The sequence below is a fragment of the Pieris rapae genome, chromosome 12, assembly GCF_905147795.1.
Source record: "Pieris rapae chromosome 12, ilPieRapa1.1, whole genome shotgun sequence".
Taxonomy (NCBI): Eukaryota; Metazoa; Arthropoda; class Insecta; order Lepidoptera; family Pieridae; genus Pieris; species Pieris rapae.
In genome coordinates, this window is record NC_059520.1 from 3,541,060 (window position 1) to 3,567,185 (window position 26,126).

The 26,126-nt window shown below is 30.9% G+C and overlaps 4 protein-coding genes across 6 annotated transcripts; 2 read left to right on the forward strand and 2 right to left on the reverse strand.

Annotated features, from left to right (window-relative positions):
• Nucleotides 1-182: 182 nt before the first annotated feature.
• On the reverse strand, nucleotides 183-10,855 carry LOC110998513 (MFS-type transporter SLC18B1). 2 transcript variants are annotated; one of them, XM_045630519.1, is made up of 13 exons: nucleotides 10,423-10,855; nucleotides 9,344-9,584; nucleotides 8,062-8,135; nucleotides 7,190-7,406; nucleotides 6,742-6,832; nucleotides 6,073-6,307; nucleotides 4,988-5,086; nucleotides 4,227-4,322; nucleotides 3,013-3,184; nucleotides 2,391-2,574; nucleotides 1,669-2,150; nucleotides 1,240-1,334; nucleotides 183-423 (listed from the first exon to the last, which is right to left on the reverse strand). In XM_045630519.1, the coding sequence occupies exons 1-12, from the start codon at nucleotides 10,665-10,667 to the stop codon at nucleotides 1,254-1,256; spliced, it is 2,217 nt and encodes a 738-aa protein (XP_045486475.1). In that variant the 5' UTR covers nucleotides 10,668-10,855; the 3' UTR covers nucleotides 183-423; nucleotides 1,240-1,253. The 2 variants fall into 2 exon arrangements, with proteins under 2 accessions (XP_045486475.1, XP_022122887.2); XM_022267195.2 differs by having other exon boundaries at nucleotides 183-480.
• A 1,219-nt stretch (nucleotides 10,856-12,074) lies between these two features.
• On the reverse strand, nucleotides 12,075-19,594 carry LOC110998499 (eukaryotic translation initiation factor 2A). Its single transcript, XM_045630392.1, has 12 exons — nucleotides 19,391-19,594; nucleotides 19,168-19,309; nucleotides 18,711-18,846; nucleotides 18,310-18,389; nucleotides 17,916-18,094; nucleotides 17,051-17,205; nucleotides 16,097-16,181; nucleotides 15,300-15,473; nucleotides 14,374-14,551; nucleotides 13,544-13,797; nucleotides 13,023-13,198; nucleotides 12,075-12,330 (listed from the first exon to the last, which is right to left on the reverse strand). The coding sequence occupies exons 1-12, from the start codon at nucleotides 19,413-19,415 to the stop codon at nucleotides 12,205-12,207; spliced, it is 1,710 nt and encodes a 569-aa protein (XP_045486348.1). The 5' UTR covers nucleotides 19,416-19,594; the 3' UTR covers nucleotides 12,075-12,204.
• A 101-nt stretch (nucleotides 19,595-19,695) lies between these two features.
• LOC110998517 (armadillo repeat-containing protein 7) lies at nucleotides 19,696-20,977 on the forward strand. Of its 2 annotated transcripts, XM_045630393.1 has the most exons (4): nucleotides 19,696-19,951; nucleotides 20,035-20,205; nucleotides 20,578-20,652; nucleotides 20,800-20,977. In XM_045630393.1, exons 1-4 carry the CDS (start codon nucleotides 19,843-19,845, stop codon nucleotides 20,817-20,819), a joined length of 375 nt encoding a protein of 124 aa, XP_045486349.1. In that variant the 5' UTR covers nucleotides 19,696-19,842; the 3' UTR covers nucleotides 20,820-20,977. The 2 variants fall into 2 exon arrangements, with proteins under 2 accessions (XP_045486349.1, XP_022122892.1); XM_022267200.2 differs by having other exon boundaries at nucleotides 19,697-19,951; nucleotides 20,578-20,977.
• Nucleotides 20,978-23,845: 2,868 nt separating this feature from the next.
• Nucleotides 23,846-26,126, forward strand: LOC110998516 (follicle cell protein 3C-1). The gene is made up of 4 exons (XM_022267199.2): nucleotides 23,846-23,925; nucleotides 24,159-24,305; nucleotides 24,567-24,746; nucleotides 25,559-26,126. Exons 2-4 carry the CDS (start codon nucleotides 24,165-24,167, stop codon nucleotides 25,730-25,732), a joined length of 495 nt encoding a protein of 164 aa, XP_022122891.1. The 5' UTR covers nucleotides 23,846-23,925; nucleotides 24,159-24,164; the 3' UTR covers nucleotides 25,733-26,126.

A 26,126-nucleotide genomic window follows, 5' to 3' on the forward strand; every position in this document is an offset into this window, starting at 1 on the left:
TCACCACACATTGCTAGAGAGGTTACTAGGAGTACATAGTAATAGCAGAGTTATTACATTTGAAGGGGACAACGATATCTAACTGTACTCGCTGTTTGGAGGGTGAGGGGTTGATTCCCCCAACCACTTCTACTCCACCCTTGTTTGCATAGAGATTTACGTTTAAAAATAATAAGAATAAACTGGTTTTAATACTTTTAATAGTCTTACAGAATTTCTACATTAATAATATTACTTAAAAAAAACTTAATTTTTATTAAATTTAATATAGTCGAATGCGGCACTTGGCACTCGGGGGTCGGAAAATTCGAATTTTCTCCACTGATTTCACATCTCAAGCATTTTATAGTACCCTTGTAACAAGACGTCCATTTTTCGTAGCGGCGTAGCGTTTACAGGCGTGACGTAGTTCGTAGCAAGGTACTGAAAATTTCCTTTGAAATGGTTCATTTAAGCAGAATTTTTCATAAAACCCCGACGCTGAAAGCATTTTCAGTAATTTTCAATGGTATCAAAGTTGGCGTGGAAACATCAGGAAACGTCACAGGAGGTCGTTTCGACTAGGGCGCTATGACATTGAAGGAGGCTTTACAAATCTCTGTGAGGAAATCGGCATTAAGACATTGGATATTAAGAAATATTTAACAGTCATTCATCAAAGTCATTTTTAGATTGTGTTATAAATTGTGTAAACGAGATTTGATTGTAAAAATATAAAACTTTAATTATTTGATCATATTCTAATTTATTTTATATCATTCAAAACGTTTATACTACTAAAAAAATATTACAAATTGTGATGTCAAACAATCTTTTGAATCAATGTTGAAAAATATAATATTTTAAAACCATAAGAGATAACTAGGCGGAATAGTGTAGATTTATATTTCTTTATTTATTAAAACAAAGTTCATAAATGAATACACAAACATTTAACTTTTCATTTGCGCGTTTTCTAACTTTAAATTAAAACGCATACTATGTATTACTGAGCGCGGATGGTCCACAGACGAGTGGCATATACGTTATTGGTATACTTTCAAAGTTTGTAAAAGTGAGATAGGTAGGGGATGAATTTCAAGTATACCTATCTCACTCTTCATGCAGGGGAGGATCATGACTCCAAATATTTATAACTCCTTGGTATACCGTGGAATGTTGGAAAATATTTTGCTCGTATCAATCGCCAGGGGAAAATTTTGTACGAAAATCTTTTAACAAAAAAAACTAAATGCATACATTTAGGATCTGTATTATACTTCACAGACTCCTGTTAAAGAAACTGTGACGGTACCTCTCACATAGGTTATATCGTCTTTGCACTCGCAACCATCCTAAAAATAAAAATAAATTAACTAAGTAATTCTTATATTATTTATATCACTAAAATCTTAAATCGAAGCTATATTATAAAGAAATTTTTGCGCCTGCTAAAATTATATTGCAATCGACTCGCTGGCGTTCTGCTAACATTTTCCGCCAATATGCAAATTCAATTAGTGGAACAAGTAATGACAATTTACGATTAATTCCCAGAGTTCTTTGTTTAATGTTTCTTAATGGAAATATTTCCGAAAGGGCAATGATACAAATGGTACAAAAACTAAGATATTTAACCTGCTTTTGAACACTAAAATTATTAAAAATAAACAAATCTGTTAAACTTACGAAAATGTCTTCTGTGGAAGTACATGGACTGTTTTGCTCATAGAAAAGTACTTTTTGCAAATTATGCCTTATGATTTCATTTGTTGATCGTCTCTCGACGTTATTAATTGACTTTGTAACTATACCTGTGTTATTAGGTTTTACTATGACACAATTATTATTTACTGTAGGCCCAAAGATTGCCTTATCTATGAAGTTACAATATTTGTTGTCACAACTGTCATCTTCATTCTCAGTATTGACAAGTTCATCGTTCTTATTATCTGTTTTGTTTTCATCTAAATAGTTTTGATACAGCTCTTCATTCACTGTCCCGTTTCGCTGTCTATTTTTAATCTTCCATATTTTTACATAAATATTTGTTAAGAACTGAAATTTCAGTACATATTCTAACATTTCGGCTACGCTCGCTGACCCACTTTTTCTACTTTTATTATGCAACAGACAAATTTTCTGCGATGTAATTCCATATTTGTGGGGACCTGAAATTATATTCAATTATATTACTCAGACCAAAATTGACAGAGGAAACCGACACTTAGGGGAAGATTAGATCTACATTTTTTTCTTAAAATATCTACAAAAGTTTTTTGATCTTTACCTTAAAGAGATATTCCAATATTTCGCTATGATATTATACAAATTGTTATACATATAATTAAGTATTCCTTTAAACGCCAAACGCTATTGAAATGACATTACAATTCCAAATTCAAACCTACCATTTCCGGTGCAAGCATTGCTTATGAGAGGAGTATGTTCGGTCATTTGACTTGCTGGAGCGCTCTGCGTTCTACAGAAATTACTATTCCATGTAGAATCTGTGTACGGTATGGAATCTGATATGGAGTCATCTATCCATTTTGAAGAATCCCGCAATGAGAAGAACGCCAGGGTAATGATGCCCTGTAATATTTATCAATGCTCTACTTTAAAATTTTGAAATCAAAAAACATCGTTAAAACCAATTTAGTTTTTTGAATTTAGAATGTTTGTCTATGTATGTCTATGTATATTAGATGTATTATTTTTTGCTTTTATTATTCATACTTATTATAATAAACTTTATATTTACGTAATTTCCTAAATAATGTAGTAACAGATTCATTACAAAGTAACCTAAATATAAATAACTATATTACTAAGTAATGTAAATTAAATAAAACACCTAGTACACTACACTTTTCAAATTATAATAGTAACGATATCTTCATATACACACTGCTCATCTGTACTTTCTTGCAAATAGGACGTTTGTGAAAGACAGTCTAAAAATATATCATACTTCAAAAGTTTTTCTCGGGATTCGAACCTAAACCGCTTAAGATTATAAAAAACGATTACCATTATAAAACAGGCAACAGCACAGAGTGTTGCACAGAACGGAAAACCATATTTTTCAGCCAAAGCTCCACCTACAGCTGGTCCCAGGACTTCGCCAAGGGAATAGCAGCAGGACCAGACTCCAGCCACGGCGCTGTAAGTTGCGATCGCTTCTGGGCAGCCACCTTCGTAACTAGATAATTCAATCGTGGGTTAACTTCGTAGTAATCCAATTTCCCAAAACTATATATATTATTTTTAATTTAATTACAACAATTAACTGTATTAAAAAGTGACGAGCATGATGTAATAGTTGCAGGTGCTAACAAATGTTTCGTACAAAATGGCGATTCAAAAGAATGCCGGAGAATTTATTTCCAGTTATTATCCAGTTGAGAACTTAGTATATTTAAAAATACTTTTTAGTGTTTGAACCTATACAATGTGACCTACATGAGTAATATTTTGATTTGATATAATAAAATATAGTAGATAGTTTTATGGACTTTTAGTACACCATACAACAACATTTTTAAAATTGGAGGAAAGAATCAGTGGTCACGACCTACAACCTTCTGAATCTATTTCATGATCATTTTTTAATCTAATAAGCAAGTAGGTGATCAGCCTCCTGTACGTGAGACTTTCGACTAAGATATGTCCGTTTCCTCACCATGTTTTCCTTTAGGGTTCGATCGAATGTTAAATGCGCACATAGAAATAAAGTCTATTGGCACACAGCCGGGGATCGAACCTACGACCTCAGGGATAAAAGTCGCACGCTCAAGCCACTAACAACTTTTACTTATATACATATATAATGCATAAATAAAATTCCGATAATAATGAATGTTGTACTGATGATATAAGCGTATTATATATATTATGTATATATTTAACTTTTACAATAATTATTTTATCTGATTTAGGGCCTGTTCCACAATGTATGGATAAAGTACCAAATAGCTGCAACACATAAATTATTCGAAAGATAAAAGTTCCGAATAAGATACTTCGCATTTCATGACAAATAGCGTTATCTGACAGTCGTGAAACGCAAAAATTATATGGAACTTATCCGGACATTGTGAAACAGACCCTTAATTTAATAATGAAGCCCACGATTATCCAGCGCATTAAGAGGTTGGGAATATTATACAAGACTTTTTGACATTACGGTGCAGCGGTTTAATGAACGCTTGCGGTTAATAAAATGAGTCTTATTTCACACTTACATTGAACTAGTTAATACTCCTTGAAACGTTGGTAATAATGTCAAGGCCACTGACATTCCCAAAATAGACAATGCCACTAGATCTAGCCATAGATCTCTGAAAATAATAGATTTTTAGTAACTCTCGTAAAATAATAAAAAAAAAATTATTACTTAAATTCCATCAACTTAATTTATCATACACACTAGATTTTATTGTTGTTTTTAACCTGTTTTGTTTTTTTATTTTTGTTGTGTGTATGTTTTGGAATAAGGTAATAAATTATAAATAATAATATAATAATCAAAGTTATTAGTTTCTATTTAGTTCCATAAGTAAACTAGCGGTGTTCCTATTATTTCGTAACACAGAGTATATCATCTCCGCAATTTGTTAGTTAATGTAAATTGAAATTTCAGGGTCAATAAACTCTGAATTATTATTTATTAGCCCGCGAAATTTAAATTACAATTATGTGTTTAGAAAGAATTCGTTTTTATTGCTTTTACTAAAACAAAGATTTAATAGACACAATTATAAACTAATTGCTTTAAAGTGCTTTAGATTTTTAAAAATATAGCGAGTAATTAAATGAACCGAGGAGCGTGTTTTCTGATAATTTTAATTGGTACTTGATACAGATAGACCCCTTTGAGATTTTGTACCGCCCGAAACCACGGCATCAGAGCTACAAAGATTAAGAGAGCTGGCATTCAAAAATGTTGGTATCTGTGTCGCGATTGGTAACAGAGTATGGGTGCTGGTAGTTTTAGGTTACTTACTGTGGTAGACCAGGTATGTAGGGACAAGGGCCAAGTAAAAGTAATCCTATAGATGATAAAAAGAGGCCCCATACCATCATGCACCAGTGGTTATGTACGCTAGAAATACAAACATTTAAATTTTAACGCAATAGATTTTTGAAGTTATACCTCTTTTGGCGTGATGGAGAAAAATGATGAGAGTGAATTTTTACGATGCGCGCGCACACCAACACCTAAATTCGACATCGTAAAGTTAGGTTTAGGTGGCATGGAAATCGATAACTATGTTCAAGTTATATATTCTAGTATTTTTATATTTAGAACACGTGTTTCGTAACATTACCTACAATTAAACAGTGGGAATAAATAAATATTATCTTTTATTTAATTTCATATACGATGGTGATTTGATGAAATATTTACAAATAATTGATTTATTTAAATAAAATCTTTTTGATTAATTTTAATATTTATCGTTAATCACTACTGCATTTTAGTTATTTTTTTCCATACGCCAAAGAAATATAACTTCTAACACATGTACACGCATTCGTTTATTATTTTCTTTTTTATTATAGAATATTAAATTCTTCTGCCCACACGTCTGACTTTCGATGGGATGTCATTAGAGACTCAACAGTATTTTGAGACTAGCAATTAAAAATGTTGATTAATTCAGCACCCTTTTTTGCTTAAATTTTACACAATACACTGAACATTTTATTAAAATTTATTGACAAGAATCTTTAACGGGTGAGTTAAAACATTTGTAATCACATGTAATTATAATGTTTTTGTTCACGAATGTATTTTAAATATTTCATAGTCTAATCAAAATTACCAAAAATATTATTACTGAATGTAAATAAATTGTTAGTGTCATAGTCCCCCAATTGACTAAGTAGGCGCAGGTAAATTGTGCCCTGGCGCTGCAGATAAACTCTTCTACTTTTCACCACGATGTAGACGTAGACACCCTAGGCAATTCATGCCATGTGATCAAAAGATCATACTGGATATAATTTACATCTGTGACACGGGTTCTAATATAACATTCAACCCAGCCATATGTAAATATGTATATATAAGTATGTGTTACTCACCGATCAGCAACCCAACCCCAGATAGGACTGAATATCCCATACAAACTCGATAGCAGTAGAAAAATTAGTCCAATTTGCTTAGTAGATAATGAAAACTGTCGCAAATGAGGCTCCAATGTAGGGTCAAGGAATGCCCAAGTATTCGACATAATTACTATCACTAGTCCAGTTATTATAATCGATGGGATTTTGAATAGTTTCCATATTGATGCGGGTTTTGAACCAGTTACATGTTCTGAAAGTGTACATAGAGTAATTAGTTTTATGTAAGCATTATGAGCCTGTGCAATTAAGATGTCAATGTTTTACGAAATGTGAAGTATTCTAGTCTGTGACTAAATTAATTACTATATGAATAAAATAAAAAAATATGAAAATATCATTTACGTTGTTATTGTTAAGCCTCATATATACCTTAAAACACTCATATTTACCAAAAGACACTTCTAATTATATATATAATTTTTTTTTTCTTTTGTAGCTCTTATCATCTTGTTAATTATCCAACTTAATATGTACTTATAAAAAACTGATTCTTATATAAATGTACAAGTTCTCAAAACAAGGGCGAAGAACAGAAGAGAAGAACTGGCAATAATCCGCCATTATTTTAAATCGCCAACATAATTTTGAAATGTTTGATTTGGTTTATATATTGTAGGAACTTACCTTCATAGTCGGGCAGTAGAAACATGTTAATTGGCACAGTCAGTACCATCACGATTCCAAGACTATAAAATGGTAATCCAAAACCGCCGATCTATCTGAAACATCTCTTAATCTGAATATTTTTTATCTATACTTGTGTAAAAAAGTTAACTACTTCCGTCGAAATTTATAATGCCGTGTACCAAGTACATTATGTATATTATATACCGACCCCTTTTTTACACATTCATATAAATGTTTGAATTTTCAACAGTTGCTATTACAATAAGCAAAATCATTGGAAAACCTGGATCTACACATAATTGCCAATAAAAAAAAAACAAATAAACAGATGAAAGTCACCAAGTAAAACAATAAATGGTAACACCATGTAAAGCTAAACAAAAGAATGAAATTGTCTGAGATTTTCACAGAAATTGCAAAAAATGCATACACAAGTAATTCATACCGAATACAGCAATCCTCCAATCGCTGGACCGACGGACATTCCGAGGCCCACAAAAGTCTCCAAAATTCCCAAAACTGAGCCAATCGTGTCCGGAAATACATTTACGACGTAAACATAGCTGGCTGTTGAATAGGCACTCGCCCCTAAAGCCTCCAAGCCCCGAACTACGAAGCATAGTACGAGGAATGTTGTCGTATCTTCTATGAGAGCTAGAGTGCTGTGAATGTATTTGTTTAATGAATTTTATTAGGCTTACTTTTCATTTGAGCAACAAAAAGTATGCCTAGTTTGCTTACGCCTGCAACTTAAGATTTGTATTAATAAAAAGTAGCTGGATGACAGGTATTTATTTTTATAAATTGTGTTTTTTGGATATAATGTAAGTACGAATTACATACTAAGAAAATGATGGAATATGAATATAATTATCGAATATCTTTATTCGATAATAATTATATTCATATTTAAGTGTTTATTTGACTGACATCTTTAAACGAGCAATTCTATGTTTAATTTGATAAAACACGAATAAAATGATATTTTATAGAAATGATTTCTAGCCAGATCGATTTATCGCCCCCGAAACCTCCCGTATACATCTCGGAATCGGCTCCAACGTTTCATGAAAATCGTTGGAGCTGATTCTGAGATTCAAATTATATATATATATATACAAGATGGTCGTTTAAAGATATAAGATAATAGTAAGACATATATGTTATAAATTTGATCTATCTCAAATTAAGACAGTTTGTCCCTTGAGACTTACTATGTTGCCTTGAACGTGCAGGGTTACTATAATAAAGTGTGGTTTGATTCAATATATACAGGGATTCATGTGAAAAATTGTTCACTAATTAAAAGAACCTTACCCAAACAAAACATTACACGCACCAGCAATAAACAAACCAGCGGTGAACATAAATTTTACACCAATTGTTGGCAACTGAAAGAATATGAAACACAATTATAGCATAATATATACAAGTAGATATATAATTTGGTATTGTGTTACAGCTTTCACATTTGAACATGTTATGAAATATTTTGATAATAAATGTAGCATTATATTACTGAAATACTTTTTGGAATAATAATAAAATGTGTTAAAAATACAAAATTTTGCAAAATTCTGCTTTATTGTAATAGTAAAGATATTCTAGAAAAGGCTTCTATATATTATTCTTGTATGGAGAAACAAATCCTAAAAAATAGTTTTCATTCCGGGAAAGGGGTATCAAAATGGGCTGGCAATTCTTGGTATGTAGCTACTAAAAAGGTAGGCATTTAAAAAAATATTAAGGCGAAACATAGTTCGCGATATCTTATGTTATTTTAAGCATCTAATAAAACCTAATCTAACCCCTTACATATAAAAAAGACGTTAATCTTTAGCTGTATTTTCTCGTATTGTAAGGTAATTACTTTCTAATTAATATGAATTATTTTACAGTTCTTATCTAAACGGTGACTACTACTAAAGTGAATGTCAATTCTATATCAATATTAAATTTATGTACACTTTGGTAATGTGTAATAATATAATCTAATTATAGTTTTAGGAAGATTCCATTAAACAATGAACAATGTCAAGCATTTGTTACAAATACTATTAATCACCCAGATTTTTCGAAATATACTCAAAATGGAAAACTTTAACAACCTATGTTATTTGGTGAACTATTTATCCGTTACACACTAAGTTATTAATTAAGATTAATAGATTTTTTATCCATTTGATTATGAGTTTAAATAGGTCGACAGAAAAGTCCCTTTTAATAAGTCCTAATGCCATGAAAGAAGTCGTTTACTAATCTAGCCTCAAATTTCGAACCTGAGTTACTATTGTTTAAAGTTTAAATATAACTATTCAATAGACATAATTTAATTGCTTGCCCTGTATTTGCCTTTAAAACTTTTGCTTTGATTGGTATTTTTACGTAATATATTTAACATTTGTTAGTTGCCCCGACGCGGGGGTCAAAAAATTGATTTCCCAACAATAAAAAAAAGGTTAGTATTTAATTTCCGGTGCGTGAAAATGATTAGGCGTTATTATTCTAAAACTTGCTTAACATTAATTTTTCAACGCAGTGGCGTTAATACGTAAGTACCGGGTGTTGTCGTGTTAATTTAAGATCATAAAACACTTACATATTTCCCGAAAAACGGCGAAGTGAGGAACATGATAACTGCGTAGAAACTGAATACAATTCCGCACATTGTATTCGATAAGCCCTTGACCGTCGCTTCTCTTGGGAAGAACGGTGCCATAATACTCATAGAACAAAAACTCATGAAGTCAACTATTGCTAAAGAGAAAAGTGTAAGCCGTTGAGATCTGGTAAAATTACGAATCGCACCTGGCCTTACTTTTGTTTGGGTGCGCACTAATCTGCAACAAATTGTATCGTGATAAATAAGGTGATGTTATAGTAAAAACACTTTGTTGAATTTTAAGTAAAGTAGTACGTAAGTATATACAATAATTGTTATAGGGATGGTAAATGTTTTACACCAATTTGTTCCGGAATTGTCAAAATTAAACTAGGTTTAATTCAAAGTAGGTTTGTAGCAAATTATATATCACATTATATAAATAATTACAAAATATCCTTCAAGTATTACAGAGTTAAAGGCATTAATATCATGCGGTTTATGGATACAATGACAAGGTTGCTTTGTTTATTCTACACATTGTACAGTAGAACCTCTATAACTTGAACATCTAGAATGACGCCAAAAACTTCAACTTATTGAGGATTTTGACTTAGGCAAATTCTAATTCGACTTATAGAGCTCTAAATTTCTTACTAATTTTGTACTAATATTGTAATATTTAACACATAAAAATTAACTTTGAACTATAGACGTAGGTATGGGGCCAAGACGGCTCACTGAATATTTTGACTAATACAGGGTTTTTAAATTTGGAGGATTTCGACTTATCGAGGTTATACTATATTTATGAATAGAATCTCTTTTGTACATATCCAACTTAGTTGCTTTTAAAAATGCCTTCTACATTAAAAAAACATTAGTATATATATATTATATTAAATCTAACAAGTTTTCGTTAGTTATAATTTGTCAACAGGGGAGTTGAAAAATTTTACCTTAGTAAATAAAGATAAATATTTTTTACACAGTTTAAAAAATCACATGATATTAATGCTTTGGTTACGTTCGAACTATTTTAAATAAACACCTGAATATGACAAATATTTACCAACCTTTCTCTTAAAATCCGTATCTTCGACGCAGAGTCGTCAGGTGGTTCACCAGACCACGAGTGAACTCGTCTTAACCTACTCGTATCAGGCAGGGAACACCTTCCACCCCACGTGGCAGCCAGATCCTCAGCTTGAGTGGATGTTTTCATCAGCTTCTCATCAAAAACTATACTATCATTTGAACCCATATCACCTATCGTAAACTTTGGTCTGGAGACACCGCAATCGTCAGAATCCTCGTCCATTATAAACACTAGAAATAACGCGTACTTGCACTCAACCACGAGTTGCGACTAGCTCGTATCAATATTGATATCTTATCGTGTGTAAATAAAAACTTCCGAAGGGTCTGGCGCAAATGACCTGCATCGAAGATTTTGTTGCACTGTACTTAAACGACCACGTATATACTGCGATATTAACGGCGAGGTGGAAAAAATGTGGGTAGATTTATACTGATAATTGAAGTACCTACGTACGCTTATAATCGGTACAGTTATCAAATACTGTCATATTCTTAGGGCCTGTTTCACAATGTATGGATAAAGTGCCAAATAGCTATGCAACACATAAATTATTCGAAAGATAAAAGATCCAAATAAGATACTTTGAATTTCATGACGTATAGCGCTATCTGACAGTCGTGAAACGCAAAAATACTATTTATCATACCAATATATTTTTTGTATGATAAATATTTGAATTATTCCAAATAGCTTATTTGGAACTTATCCGGACATTGTGAAACAGGCCCTTAATATATCAGGAATTAATCTGTCTGGATAGTAAAAATATCGTTGTGGTAATTGTAGGAGATAGCTTACCAAAAATGGTGTTTGCTTTGCATAGTAATGATCTGTTTCTAGTACATATTAATTTGGATAGTTTATAAATAAATCTTTCTAATAATTTGCAGTGTAGTTTGTTCGTTTTTTTTTTTAAATTTCGGTTTATTTAACTAGTAATGTTATCGTCTGCCTGATAATTGTGCAATTATCAACTGAGGTGATATGTATTATAGTTAAAAATTAGCAAAGAAACAGCTATTGGCTATCATTTATACATAAACATGTATAAATGTATAAAAAAACTTCTTAATTATATAAAAATTCGATCTTTAACCAAGTAATAGGGATTTCATTTAAGATATCACGTTATTTTAGTAAAAGGTTCAAATAAAAACAAACATACATACTTTCCTTTATTTAAACAATATTATATATTTTAATACACAACTAGCATTTACTTAACAGTAAAAAAATATAGATTATGTCAGACTGAGGCAAAAAAATATCTGCGCAAAAATTATTTAAAGTAAACCCAAGTTAAGTAAGGATACATATTTAAATGTAATATATACAGCATGTAGCAAAAACCCAAAACAGTTAGCTGAGAAATTTAGCTTAAAATTGGAATTTGTTAAAATAACTCAAAACAATATGAATTCTATCACTAACAGCTGATAGGTCATCTTGAGTTCATTAACTTTTAGGGTCAATGACCCCATGTTAAAAAACATAAACCGGATGTTTATGTAAACTAGATATATATAGTCGTGTACAATGTATATGACACATATTTATGTCAGATATATAACAAAGGAAACTTGAATGTTTTTACACATACACCTCTTTTTTATTAATTTCAGATAGATTATTTTGTTATGTTTTTGTATATAAATTATCGATTTACAATTTGTTCTATTTTATTATAAATCCTAGTTCACATCCATACTGACTGAGTTTCTGTTACATATACTGTATTACATCATTTAGTACTGAATCATAATTTTAATTGTTCCAATTCTTTTAATAGAGCAGCTTCGTTTTCTATTTTAGCCAACTGATTCAGTTCCAGTGGTTTTCCAGCTGCCTTTTGCTGTTTCAGTTTGTCAATGTCACTTAATTTCTGAAAAAAAAAATAGATTCTCGTTAACATAAACAAGGTTTAAGGTTTTCTATCAATGTCTTTGACCCGCTGACCAAACATATTACACCTTATTACCATATCACATTTAAATCGTGCCAAGGTTGCTGTAAATTGTTACACTTTAAAAAACTTTTTTTTTATTTTGACAAAGGAGTCCATTCTATTGTTTAGCATAAGCAGTAATGCATATACGTATTTAGTACTACGAAAAATCAGGAATTCACATAAATAAAAAATTTAATAAGAAATACCATCGGTGCTGTCGTGCTAGTTTTAAAATATGTAGAAGGGGCAATGTTTAAGGGGCTGTTCAAGTATTACACAAGCAGATTTACGGCAATTAATCCCCCCATTTCCCCCACCGTGTGTCAGCAACAGTAAGCAAAGCTCTCAAAAATAATAGTACATAAACATATTATATGCAGTAATCCTCGAAAATGCATTTCTTAATACTTGTAAAAAAAATTAAATAATTACTGTTGACGTACTGACCATATTAGAAAATTAAAAACCCCTGCCTGCTTAGTCTTAATACTTGAACAGCCCCTAAGATTAAATCCTTCTTAAATACAGATAATCAATATTATTTAATTATTGAACTATCTAAAGTTGTTATTAACATATGTGCTATTATTCAAATCTTAAGACTTATGGTCCTTCGAAACGGATACCTTATTTAAATTCTTGATTTTCTTGTCCTTTTCTGGGTCCCCAGTAGAAATGAAGGCTTGCCGAGGCGCGGAAACAGCAGGTGCCGTATCTCCTTGTTCACCCTTTTCTTCGGCTTTACGAGCTTTGCGGGCTTCGCGTTTTTCCTTTTGTTTTATAGCCTGTTTAGATGGCGCCGCTGTGAAATATAAATAAACTATTACTGAAATACACTCAAAATGTCGGGTATTGTAATATTTGTATCTGCTTAAAAAATATTCTATTATATGGGATGAGGAAAATTTTCATTTATAAAATACTGGCTGACTTTTGATTTAAAGTTTAAACTAACAACTAACTAAACCTTAGTTATTTGTTACTTAGAATAGTAACTTATCATTAAATGTTAAAGTTCGTAAATTATATATCATTATATAATTAATTAAACAGCACTGAAGAGAATCGCTTCAATTTAAATCTACAGCAGTTTAGTCCAACATATTATATTTAAAATATTATTAACAATAATAATATATGTGTATACCTTCAGTATTTTGTCCAGGCTTATGCGGTTTTTCGTGTTCATGTAATGTAAATGTAGATGGTTTGTTTCTCGCTCCGGGAGGCCGATATGCTCCGACAGCTTTAGGAGTGGTATCTTCTATACTCTTGGGTATAGTTTTTGAGAGATCACTCTTTTGATATGTACCGGGACGCCAACATATTGACAGCAGATTCTCTTTGTCCACACAGTTGCGTTTGTGCATAAGAACACCAGTGTAGTGCCAGATTTTATACCTGTAAAATTACAACTGTGTTTGGCATATTCCCTTCAATGGAGAACGTTATATCCTTAACGATGCCAATATATAATTCACAAAATGCAACAAGCTCCGGTGGTTGGGACATGAGCACCGAAATCGAAAATGACAAAACCCAGGTCCTTACTGAACTCAATCTGGTGGCAAGAGTGCACCCGGTAGACCTATGCTACGTTGGTGCAACAGGCGCATGAGGTAAATTTTTACGGAACGTCACGAAGACGTGCAGCGGTTTTGTCGAAGAAAAGGGAGAGAGCGATTGAGACCGATTGAGAGAGAGAGTGATAAAGGGAGATCGAGAAAAAATACACGCATTGGTTGATGTATTCTGTCGCAAAACGTCTTGTTCACGTATACAGTGTCATTATATATACATATATTGTATATATGTATATATAATGACACTGACTATATATATGACAATATACATGGAGTGATCATATACTGGTACACGATCATCTATTGGGGTTTTCACCATAGGAATAATTAATTTACAAAGAAGTTTTACTTCTGACATGTGTACTCTACGCACACACTTTTCTTATCAACTTACCCATTCCCAACTGTAAGTCTTGGATATGTGGTAGCAGTTATGAAGGTCTCTCCACGGGGATCCCATTGCAAATACGTTGTATCAGGCGCACTGCATTCACCCAATTTTTTGCACCCACGGAGGTCCCAGACAGATATATGGCCTGTGGCTATATTACCAAAGCCACCTAAAAGAACTAGTGCTGTGGTGTTAAGGATACTTTTTTAAGTCTGGCAATAATACATTTGTTTTGAGATTGTTAATTGAGACTAGAGTCTAGTCACTAGACTTTTCAACCAATTGCTATTACTACTAAAAAGTAGTTTTATTTTTATTCTAATTTGAAACGAACCAAAAGACAAAAACGAAACGAATAAATAAGATACGATAAATAAAATATCTCTTATTTTTTTTTCTTTGATTATTGTTATTTTGTGGTTATGTGTGTCTATGTTTATAATGTAATGTCTATGTGTCTATATATCTTGATATATATATATTTCTTGTGTGCGTGTGTATGTGACTGAACTCCTAAACGACTGGACCGATTTAGACGAAATTTTTTTGTGTGTGTTCAAGGGGATCTGGGAATGGTTTAGATTCACAATTTTGTCCGCTGGACAATGTTTTTTTAATTAATTTTCAATTTATTAGTTGTTGATTTTGGAATGTTTTACATTGGATCCGACAGACGGCGCTACCATCGCAGTGTCAAATTTTAAATAATAATCGAATTTTAATTTTAGTCTGTCCCGAAATTTAAAAAAAGTTTTGTTATCATTGTGTTATATCGTGTGTGACCATGTGCTGGATCGTTAGATATTGTCATAACATTTGAATAATAATTTTCATCAAAATGGCTTATTAAAAATTGAAATTTTGAAATTAAAGACGTGTAGACAGGACAACGTCTGTCGGATCCGCTAGTTTTATTGTAAAAAGGATATTATTTCCCTCAGGCGGGAAGTAGATAGCATTCCATGCGCCTGTACCGAACTCATACAATGGCTCGCACTTGGCGTTGAAGAGCGTCGCCTTAGCGGGCGCGTGGCCGTAGACCGCGACCCACTCATTCCAATTACCGGGGTTCCATGATATTGCGTGAATTGGGCCTTCCTTACCTGAAATATTTTTTTAAATGGCTAAGTGTGTGCTGAAGGATAACTGCCCTCATGTGATATGTGAAAGTATTTTTTTATTTGCTATAAAAAAATATTATCACATTTAGGGCCTGTGTCACAATGTCCGGATAAGTTCCAAATAAGCTATTTGTTACTTATTTGTAGGATAAACAGTATTTTTGCATTTCACGACTGTCAGATAGCGCTATTCGTCGTGAAATGCCAAGTATCTTATTCGGAACTTTTATCTTTCGAATAATTTATGTGTTGCATAGCTATTTGGCACTTTATCCATACATTGTGAAACAGGCCCTTAATAACGCATAATGCAATCCCCGCCCTCGTAATCATATCGACTTAGCCCTCCTCTTCCCCCAAGTTCGTTACGTAATAATTGAACGCAATTGCCACGCTTAAATCTTTGCTAGATTAGACAATAATTCTAAAAAATTTATTTCTGAAAGATTTCTTTGTAATAAATTAGCGGTTAAATAATAACAAGAGAAAACAACAAGGCTATAAATATATAATCATTACGAATACTTGTGATTAATTAAAATAATTTGTAATTTTTTTACTTACACATTTTTTTATAAGGATATCTGTCGGATAAAAATACTCACTGAATGTCATATTCCCACCATTGCCTTTGATATCTCCATATGACAATGCTTGTTTCCCATAGTACGAACCACCAGTTTTGTCCACCTATAATTAAGATTAATAAGTGACGGTTAAAATTTTTTGAAAAAACATTTTGTTGAAAAAACCTCTGCTATTCGAGAGTGATGAAGAGTTTATTGCCAGTTTTGGTCAGTAATTGCAGAATCGAGCATACCTTTTTTAACTGACGTATATGTATTATAAAAAAAATCTTTAAAAAATACTCATATCATATTTTGCTGCACAAACACACTTGCCAAGTTCTATTAAAATAAGCTTGAAGTTATTTCAAAAAGTTGAATGTTACTTATTAATCTTTCCTCACTCTTCACTGAGCCAACCTTATACCATAGAATCTAAGGAAATACTAATAAATTCTAGCCTAATTCACCATTAAGAATATTTAGCATTTAATAGCAACCAATACTAAATGTCTCTATTAAGGGGATGACACTATTGTGATCTGTTTAGCATTTTTTTGTTTTTAGTAGCAGCTAAGTCGTTGTCACTAATTAAGGCTTATTGTAAGTATAAGATGAAAGAGCAATAACAATTTCTATAAAAAAGTATACACTTGGATACACAGACTATTATGAATATACAACCGATCAATCAACTGCTTTGTGTGCATTTGATTCAATCAATGGCAAAACAAATAGCAGAAGCCTTCTCAGTTAACAAAGTTAGTATTGTTCGACATTTACAAAAAAAAAAATTTTTTAAGTATCCTATAGCACAGTTTTTAATCAACAAATAAGTATCACAATACAATGAGAAAATGCTGCCAGCATCGAAGGTACACTGTCACAGGGAATAAACTTATTGTAAGTAAAATAAGTCTTTCTATACAAAATATTAATTGTATATAAGAAATGTATACACATGTATGCCTAGTATAGTAGTGTCAAACTTACATCGGTCTGTGTCAAAGTGAAAACATTGCTTCCGCGTCTGTTCCAGTGGAAAGTTGCTTTATCCGCTTGGAAGGATGACCGGCTCACAATCGCATGGGCTATATCAAATTGTGGATACTTTAAAATACGCCAGAATGATGGCTGACCAGATTTACCTGAAAATAATTTATATCATTAAAGTTGAGGTTTAATACTAGCGGCTGTTTAAAATGATTAAATAAAAATTTACATTAAACTAGGCAAAGTATAGAAGTGAAAATGACAAACAATTAGCGGAATTATAAGAAATAAATTACATGTAATTAAAAAAAAAACATTTAGTGTAATTTGTTTCCCATAACCAATGTTCCTGGGTTATCGGAGTGCTTTGAATAAGAGGTTTCTTTTATTCATTTTTTACATTCATATATAAGAGAAATAATGAAATGTTAGTTGCTATCTAACAAATGAATGAATGTACAGTTGACAGCAGTTGAGTGCTAACATCTGGCTATACTTTTGGGGAGTAACTTCTTTAAATTTAAAAATATAGTTATGTGTATTAAGTGTAGCATGAAATGATGACACTGATGTGTCATTGACACTGATATGTCATTGACACTGATTTAAGACATCTTTTAAGATAAATCCTAATTTATCTATATTATATTACCACATAAATTATACATTAAAAAATTATTCTTTTAAATGATATTTGTTTCCAGGTAACCTTTGATACTTTTTATGAGATACAACCCCACAGTTAATTAATAATAAGAAAAGGCTGAATACATAAATAATTATTATAACTAAATTTAATCCCTTCAGTTATCATAAGTCATACTGAATTGCATAATTTTTTATATGAAAATTCAAACAACCATACCTATAGTAAATACAGAGAGATAATACGCTGGTGCTGGGCTTGGTGATATGCTGTAGGCCTGAAGTTTATCAGCTGCAATGTTATGTGTGTATCGATCCAAATTACCATCTTCATATATCAGAATTCTATTATTAGCATGCATTGCAAAAAGCTTTTCATCAGATGACCACTTTGGTTGCCTGTAAATATAATTTAATATATTATTATTTCAATACCAGAAAATGCTAAAATGTATGATATAACATATAATGGAATAACAGAGTAATGTTAAAAATACAGAGGGGTAATGCCAACATTTTCAGGGATTTCCATAGGTGTATCAGTATATTTTAAGATTTATCTATTTATATTGACATCATAAAGGGCAGTAGAAACTTGTATATGTAATACTCACCAACCAATTTGATTTTTTTGAATAAATGAGCCAATGTTTTCTCCACTCTCAGTTTTAAAAACACGAAGATTTGGTTTACCCTTTGAGAATAAAATATATAATAGGTAAGTAATTTAAATGACTAAAGTACAATAATCAGGTTTTACTTAAATTGCATTAGTCAGCATTGGCAAAATTTTCTGAACTGTATAATATACTAACTGTTACTTAGCTTGTATAACTTTTTTTTATTAGTAACTGTTAAAAACAAGTGTATTACAGTATGTATTAGTAATTAAACTTAAATCAATAATAAAAAAAACTACTTAAAGAGTACCTACTACATACTATTCTGTAGAATAAAGTTTGTCAGCGTACAATATACAAATAATAAAAAAATACAAATTTCAATAGTATTTCACCTGTGGGTTATCCTTAGTTGTGAAAAACATCTCCCATGATACAAAGTAAGTGTCTAAAGGAGAAAAGAACATATCCTTTATGTTGCCCTCAATAGTTGCTGTTACTGACCAGTCTTCACATTTTAGGATCTCAACTCTACAACATAAGGTTATATTTAAAGCTTTCATGGTTTTTGCTAATTTAGTAATATGTGTAGCATGCAAAATATGCAAACTCACAAATATAAACTATATTTAGCATACTTTATATCACTCAATGAGTTATTTATCTAAAATTAGGATAGATTTTAATATGTTACAACAATAAAAAAGTTATAAAATAAAGTTAAGTTGAGTTTAGTTAACAAAAACTAGATACAAAATTTTTAATATACAAAAACCACTTTATAGTTTTAAATAGTAACTAAAAAAATGGTAAACTGATTGATTTCTTATTGTTTAGTAAAAAAAACTTTACTTTTTATCAGTTCTATAGGCCAAATAGTTCCCTTTAGGACTGTAAATAATACTTCTAATGTTTGGTGTAGATTCATCTCTTACAGCCTTTTCAGAGTAAGGCTCTTCAAAATCAACCACAAACAAGTTTTTGTTCGTTAATCCTGAAATTTAAACAAATATATTATTTTCTAAGACTATTTAACCATACGGGAGATAAATATAAATAACCAATTTTTTCTTACCGGTAATATTTAACATAGAAGCCATGATTGCTATTTCTAGAACTGAAATTTATTTTCTCTATTATTTGGTACAAAAATGCATTATGAATACAATTAGCCAATAATTACAGTTAGACTATAACCTTAAAATAACTCAAAATGGGGTCCCCATATGCCTAGAAAATCTTATTTTCGTAAATAAAAAAAATCCCCCTCCAAATTCCATGTCCATGTCATGATGTTAAAATGTCAATATGTGTTCTGTAATGTCAATATATATATTGTAGGAGATCGGTTTTTTTGACATAATAACAATGACATTTGACAACAGTGACCTTTTCATTTTTGGTAAAATAAAATAACTATTTGTGTTTTGTTAATTTTCTTTGGAAATCAGCAAATTCCGTAAAAGATATATTAATTGTTAATCAATAGAATAATTTAATCGAAGGAAACTGAATACGTGATATCAAATGTTTACAAGTTTATCATACTTAAAGAAGCATACTCCAGAAAATGGAACTGATCGTGAAAGTTATTTATCAGTATTAGTGGATGAATATTTAAATTCAAATTCTGTTGGTAAATTTTTTATATATCTATCATTTTATATATTATTTATGATTTTGATGAAACGATAATGAATTGGTGCTTTACACTTTCAGATGCTAAATGCCAAGTACTTGCAAATTTAGCTAATTTTGCTTATGACCCGATCAATTTCGTATTTATTCGAAATGTTGGTGTTTATGACATCTTTTTATATGTTATAAAAAATGAAGCTAACTCCCAATTGCTACATTTTGCAGCAGCTGGGATTTGCAATTTATGTTCAGGTTTGTGCCTATTTTTATTTTTATAATTTGTTAGAAGAATCATTTTACCTGTATCATTACACATTTTCATAAATTATTACCTTATTTGCATATAGACTCATAAGAGGGAGCCTGTAATACATATTCTAAATATTTTTTTCTAATAAAAAAAACTTTGTCAGTGAAAACAACTGACATGAATTTCAACTATTAAGGATATAAAAATAGTAAAAAGTTGTTTAAGAATTAAATCTTTTAAATTATTAATTATTTGATTCAGGTTGCATGCAAATCTTTCCCTCCAACATTAATCAGTTATAAAATGAATTGTGAATTAGAGTATAATTTACTAATGTGCTGTGTGTGTTTTCAATGCTTTTTATGAAATTTCAGATCCCCTGAATGTTGAATATTTAATGAAACATGATGGAGTCAAACCTCTGGAAAAATTGTTGACATCCACACAAAGTGAGACTGTTGCAGATGTTATAACTACATTTATACAGATTTATAACAATACATCAATTTGTAATTCTTCTCAAGTTATTCGTCAAATTGAAATATTAAAAACGTCTGAAAATAAAATAATATCCAATCTCGCACATATATTTTTAGAGACCCAGAAAAAGTCATGAATAGGATGCTGTCAAACAGGTTTCCCTACATTGCAGTCAATAATAAAAACTACCAAAAAATATGTAAATTACACACAACATCGTTTAGCCGAGCAGCATTTAAAGCAGGTGACAAAATAAGAATACAAAAAACCTTAACTCAAAAGGACCTTGATACATTCTCGAATCTCACAAGTGATCATAACTATTTACATAAGAATAATGGAAATAAAAGGCCAATAGTGCATGGAGCATTTCTAAATGGTTTGGTTGCTGGTCTCATCGGCACTCATTTGCCAGGACCGGGTACAGTCTTGGTTTCGCAAACAATGAAGTTTCCAAACAAGTGTTTTGTAGGTGAGAAACTTACAATCAGTGTAGAATTGGTTGATGTGCGGAAATTATTAAAAGTAAAATTCTTTTGTGTCGTAGAGGAGGAGAAAAAGGTTGTGTTTGAGGGTGAAGCTAAATTAATGCTTACAAAGGACTTGTGAGATAATAGTTTTATGTAATTTATTTAATTTTTAAAGTGATTGATATTATAGTTGATAAGCCAATTTTTATGTATATACAGTATTTGTCCTATAATAATAAAATGATGGTTGAATTAAAAATAAATTAGGAGCTATTATTATAGCTCCTTCTTATTTTTAGGGATTGAGTTTAAGGAGTTTAGTCAGTGTATGAGTATGTATAAAACTACTTCTTGTCTTGTAATACACCAATGTTGTATTTCACTTTATAAGTGCCAATGAACATAAATCCTAATACTGAGTACAATTTTATTATATGTCTTGTTTTAGTAACTATATTAAGTCAGATTTTTATGAATTCAAGGCATATTTGAAGCATCTACTATTTTATAGTAATTTACATTAAAATTGTGATTATATTAGATATATATTATATCTATAATGAATTAAATATGTATAAATTTGCTTGTTTAACATGTCTATGGATTTTTTAATTCATTCAAACATCCTAATTATAAAACTCAATTTTAATACAAATTTTTGTTGATACAGGATGTACAGTATATCTATGGTATATAGGTTACAATATACACAATAATAAACCTTTCAATAATAATCAGAAATAAGGTATTAAAAATTTATTTAGTTAATATTTAGTATTGGCAGAAAAGTAAGTGCTTTGAAGGAGTCCATTTTGATTATTAATTGTCAATTTAGCTTATTAAATTGCTTGTTAAAAAACTTTGAGATTAATAATAAGGGCTGTCCAAATAAAACTGTCCAATTATAGGTTGAGTATAAAATAAAATATAAATAAAGGTTCGCTTCTAATGTTAAGGCAAAAACTTTATTAATTCTATTTAATATAATTATTTATACTCGGATTTACCTCGTCAAACTACTAAAATAATCGTGTCAGTTATGTTTAGAATACGATAAATTGTATGTATTACAATATAATATTTACTTTAAAGTAAAGTCAATAGAAATAAGAGAGTAGTTGTACCATGAGTTTTATTAATTTATTTAATATTATGCTAAATACGTACAAATATATGAAACCGCTTACAGCGCCCCTAGTGATTATTTACGAAATTAAAAATGTTTAAATATCAGACGCAAATGTCTGCGTTTTCTAATCTGTCAATGTCTTAATTGGATATTCGGTAAAATTTGAATTTGGAACCGATGGTATTCAATGAAAAAAAACCTTGGATTCGCTTTTGTCTCTTGTTTGAGATTTTAATTACTTATGATTTTTTATAAATATTTATTTCTAAGCGGATATTTGTAACTTTTAATTGCTTGTCTAGTTCAAATAACGTTAATGTTTACTTTGTTTCTCCGGTAATCGTATATCTTATGAGTTTGAATCACTTTTTAATGCAATGGCAGTATTATTGAGGGTTGTTATGTTATATGTTGCATTTTTAATACCATGTTATGTTTAAGTACAATGAATTTTGTATTATTAACTGGAATGCTTGAAGTGTTTCGAATAAAATTAATTTATGGAATTTATTCTTTATTTACTTGTTTATACGGATTAATAAACCAAGTAGTTTAGAATATAAGGTAGCCTTTTCAAGAACAAGTTTACCTTTCGCTCGAGTTTTATATCCAATATAAGTCCTAGATTTTTATATAGAAAATACAGCAGGAAGATTTCCCTTTGTAGGAATCACATGTAAAATACAATAGTTCTTATAATACAAATCATATGATTTGATTATAATTCCATACGTCCATGTGAACATAAACAAATACAAAGTGATCGTTTTATTGAAACTATACCAAATGTACGAAAATTCTATACGTTCGAGCTGCATACACTTGATATTGTAGCGACGTAAATGAAAACTTAAAAAATCATGGTAAAATCCGTGTTCTTAAACACTTCAAGACTTGTAAGATAAGGTAATATTGTACCACCTAAGTGTTCAGCTAATGTTAAAATAGGTATTTGATTGCAAAAAAATGAAAAAATTAAGAACTATAACGCCTACATGCAGGCTATTTATTTATTGTGAAAGATATACAAATCGTAGTTTTAAAATTTAAAAAAAAATCAAATACGTAATATCCTTCAGTTCTGTTTTGAAGTCGGTTAAAAAAGACGGAAATGTATCTAGGTTTATAAATGTAGGTTGCTTCGTTGCAATTTATATATGTATAACGGTTAGTTTCATCTACTAGATTATAGATTTGAATGATAAAAACTGAAGAGAAAATTATTTCAAAGAGTAAATAGAACAAGCAATTATGGATTTCCAGACTTAGTGCGTTAACCAGAATGCTCAATCTGGATATAGATGAGATTTGGCTTTTTTTTCCAAAAGGAGGAACAAATGGAATGATTATTTTTAAACAAATATGTACCATGCGACGGGCCCCGGGTATTAGATTTTTTAAAGATTTGGATACGTGTTTTTGAAATAAGAGTTCTTCCTCTATCCTAGTTAAAGATCTATTTATCGATAAAGAACGTAGGTATTTGTGAATACGTTGCGTATCTACATTTAAAAGAGCACGTATTACATTCTGCTGACCCAGCAACAGTGTTATGACCCGTCTTAAATCAATTTAAATAGTCAGCCACCAAGTGTCATCAATCATTAATATGTTATTGTACAAGTGATATAGTTACTGAATACGTAAGTTGAATTCTGTATGTTATATATCGTAATACTCCCAAATGGGGCAGACATATTTCTGCATAATGTTTAATTAGATAATGAGCCTTCTGTTCAAAATTAGGTAAATTTTTATACTATCTATGAGCTATATATCCATCTATTTTATTTGTCTTCTTTCTGTATTCGGGTCACATGTTCTTGTATGGCCAGTTAGTAATATTTATTGATTATGAATATTATGTTACATTTAGATTACGATGGGCGGAATCCAGTGGTTTGTTATATTGGTGGCTTGCTTGTGGTTTGTATCTGTAGATGCCAGGCGGAAACTGAAGCGAGACCACCAGGAAATTATTAATAGTTATGATGACGTGTCCACAGGAGATGATGACTATGAGGTAATGCATTTTGGTAATTTAAAAGTAATCTTCTTTTTTTTTTCTTTCTTCGATTATTTTTGTATATTTTTAATATGTATACTAAAAATTTTACCAAACCTTTTTATAGCATATCGCATTATTAATTTAGTTCCATTACAACATTAGGGGAGGAGTCGGCTCGTTGCGCTAAGTAATACTCCCCTTTGTCAAATCCAATATGTTTTTAACTATGTATTACCAGTGAATATTTACCAGTCCTGGTAAATTTTCTGTTTCTAGTTGGAGCCGTGCCAGTGCGGTGTGTTTATGTCCCAACAAATGGGCTTCAAGGACGGTCGTCGCACGAAACCCAAAGGTCCACCCACGGGAGAACCCGTTGTTACATACGACACAGATGGCCCTAGCTTACCCTGTGGATCTATCGGCTTCAAACACTGCATCAGCACTTGTCTCGATGTGGTGAGTAACAATGCAGATTCAATAACAGTTCATTATTACATATGTTCTTTTATAGAACTTGCTAAAAGCTTTTAATAATATAATAACTGATACGCCAAAAGTAAAAGGATCGAGGTGATGAGGCTGTAAAACGGTAGACACAATTTTACCTGTGTTTACAATTAGAAAAGGACGTAATATGTGTCAATGAAATGCCCACGCACATATGAAATACACCATTGTTTCTTATTATAAATATATAGGTAACATATTAAAATAGGCCTACTGATAATAAACAAGCAAATTCTAAGGAAGTTAAGAATAATTATTGCCCTCCGAGATCGATATATTGTGCTGTTTTTCGGTTACTTACGCATTCTACAGGCAAGTTTGTAATAATTTTCCGAACCGAAAAATGCCTATTTTTTTATTTAAACAAGTGTATGGTTTTGTTAATGTTCTATTACCAGGATACACATACTTCGATGCGTACAGTAATAACCTATTCATCGTTAGTTTATTTGTTTAGAAAGTGACAGACAATAAAACGTCGTAAACATTGCATTTCCTTCGAAGATTTCCATTTCAATTAGTCTTGATGTTGCAATTACAGCTAGATACCGCTTTCCTATTGAAGTTCAGGATGCGTTATTTGTGTCAATTCCCAAGTATAGTAGTAGCAATTGGTAATTTATAATATAACGTTACAAACCGACTGTTAAGTTATTGTTAAAACAATAAAATATTATCATGATGTTACGCTGCTTAAGTGTTTACATTGATTCTTTGACGATGTAAATAGATATTATAGTTCTTAATATTACTTTTAATAGATATTGAAGTACCTACCGCGCGCTGGACCAGTGATTTGCGGCGCCGTGGAGCGTGACGTTCACCGCGAGAAGGCGTTCCTCTTCGTCAGAAATTGTGGCAGCGAATGGAATCCAACAAATTTCTCTGCCGGCAAGGAGTTTTGTTGCACGGATGGGCAACATCATAAGTGCTAACACTAGTTTTTCTTCTCTATGTCTATCATAGGGTAGAAAAACATGTTCTTATTTCAAAACAAATTTGAAATATTAAATTGTCGATTTTAAAAAGAGAATTACCTTGTTCTACAACCGTTTTTCGAGAATTCCATTTTTAAAATTGATAAATGATTTTTCTTTTTCATTTTAGCAACCTAAAAAGAAACAGACAAATTTACATTTTGTAATAAGAAATTTGTATTATATTAGTTATGATCAGCATCACACTAGGTACTCTTTCATTCTAATTCTTTAGTTTAAGTTAGTAAATTAAGTTTAATTATCTCGTGGTTTCGTTGTTCAGTAAGTAGATTAGATATAAGTTATATTATGTACATAAGACTGGTTAAATAAAATTTTACATATAATGTGA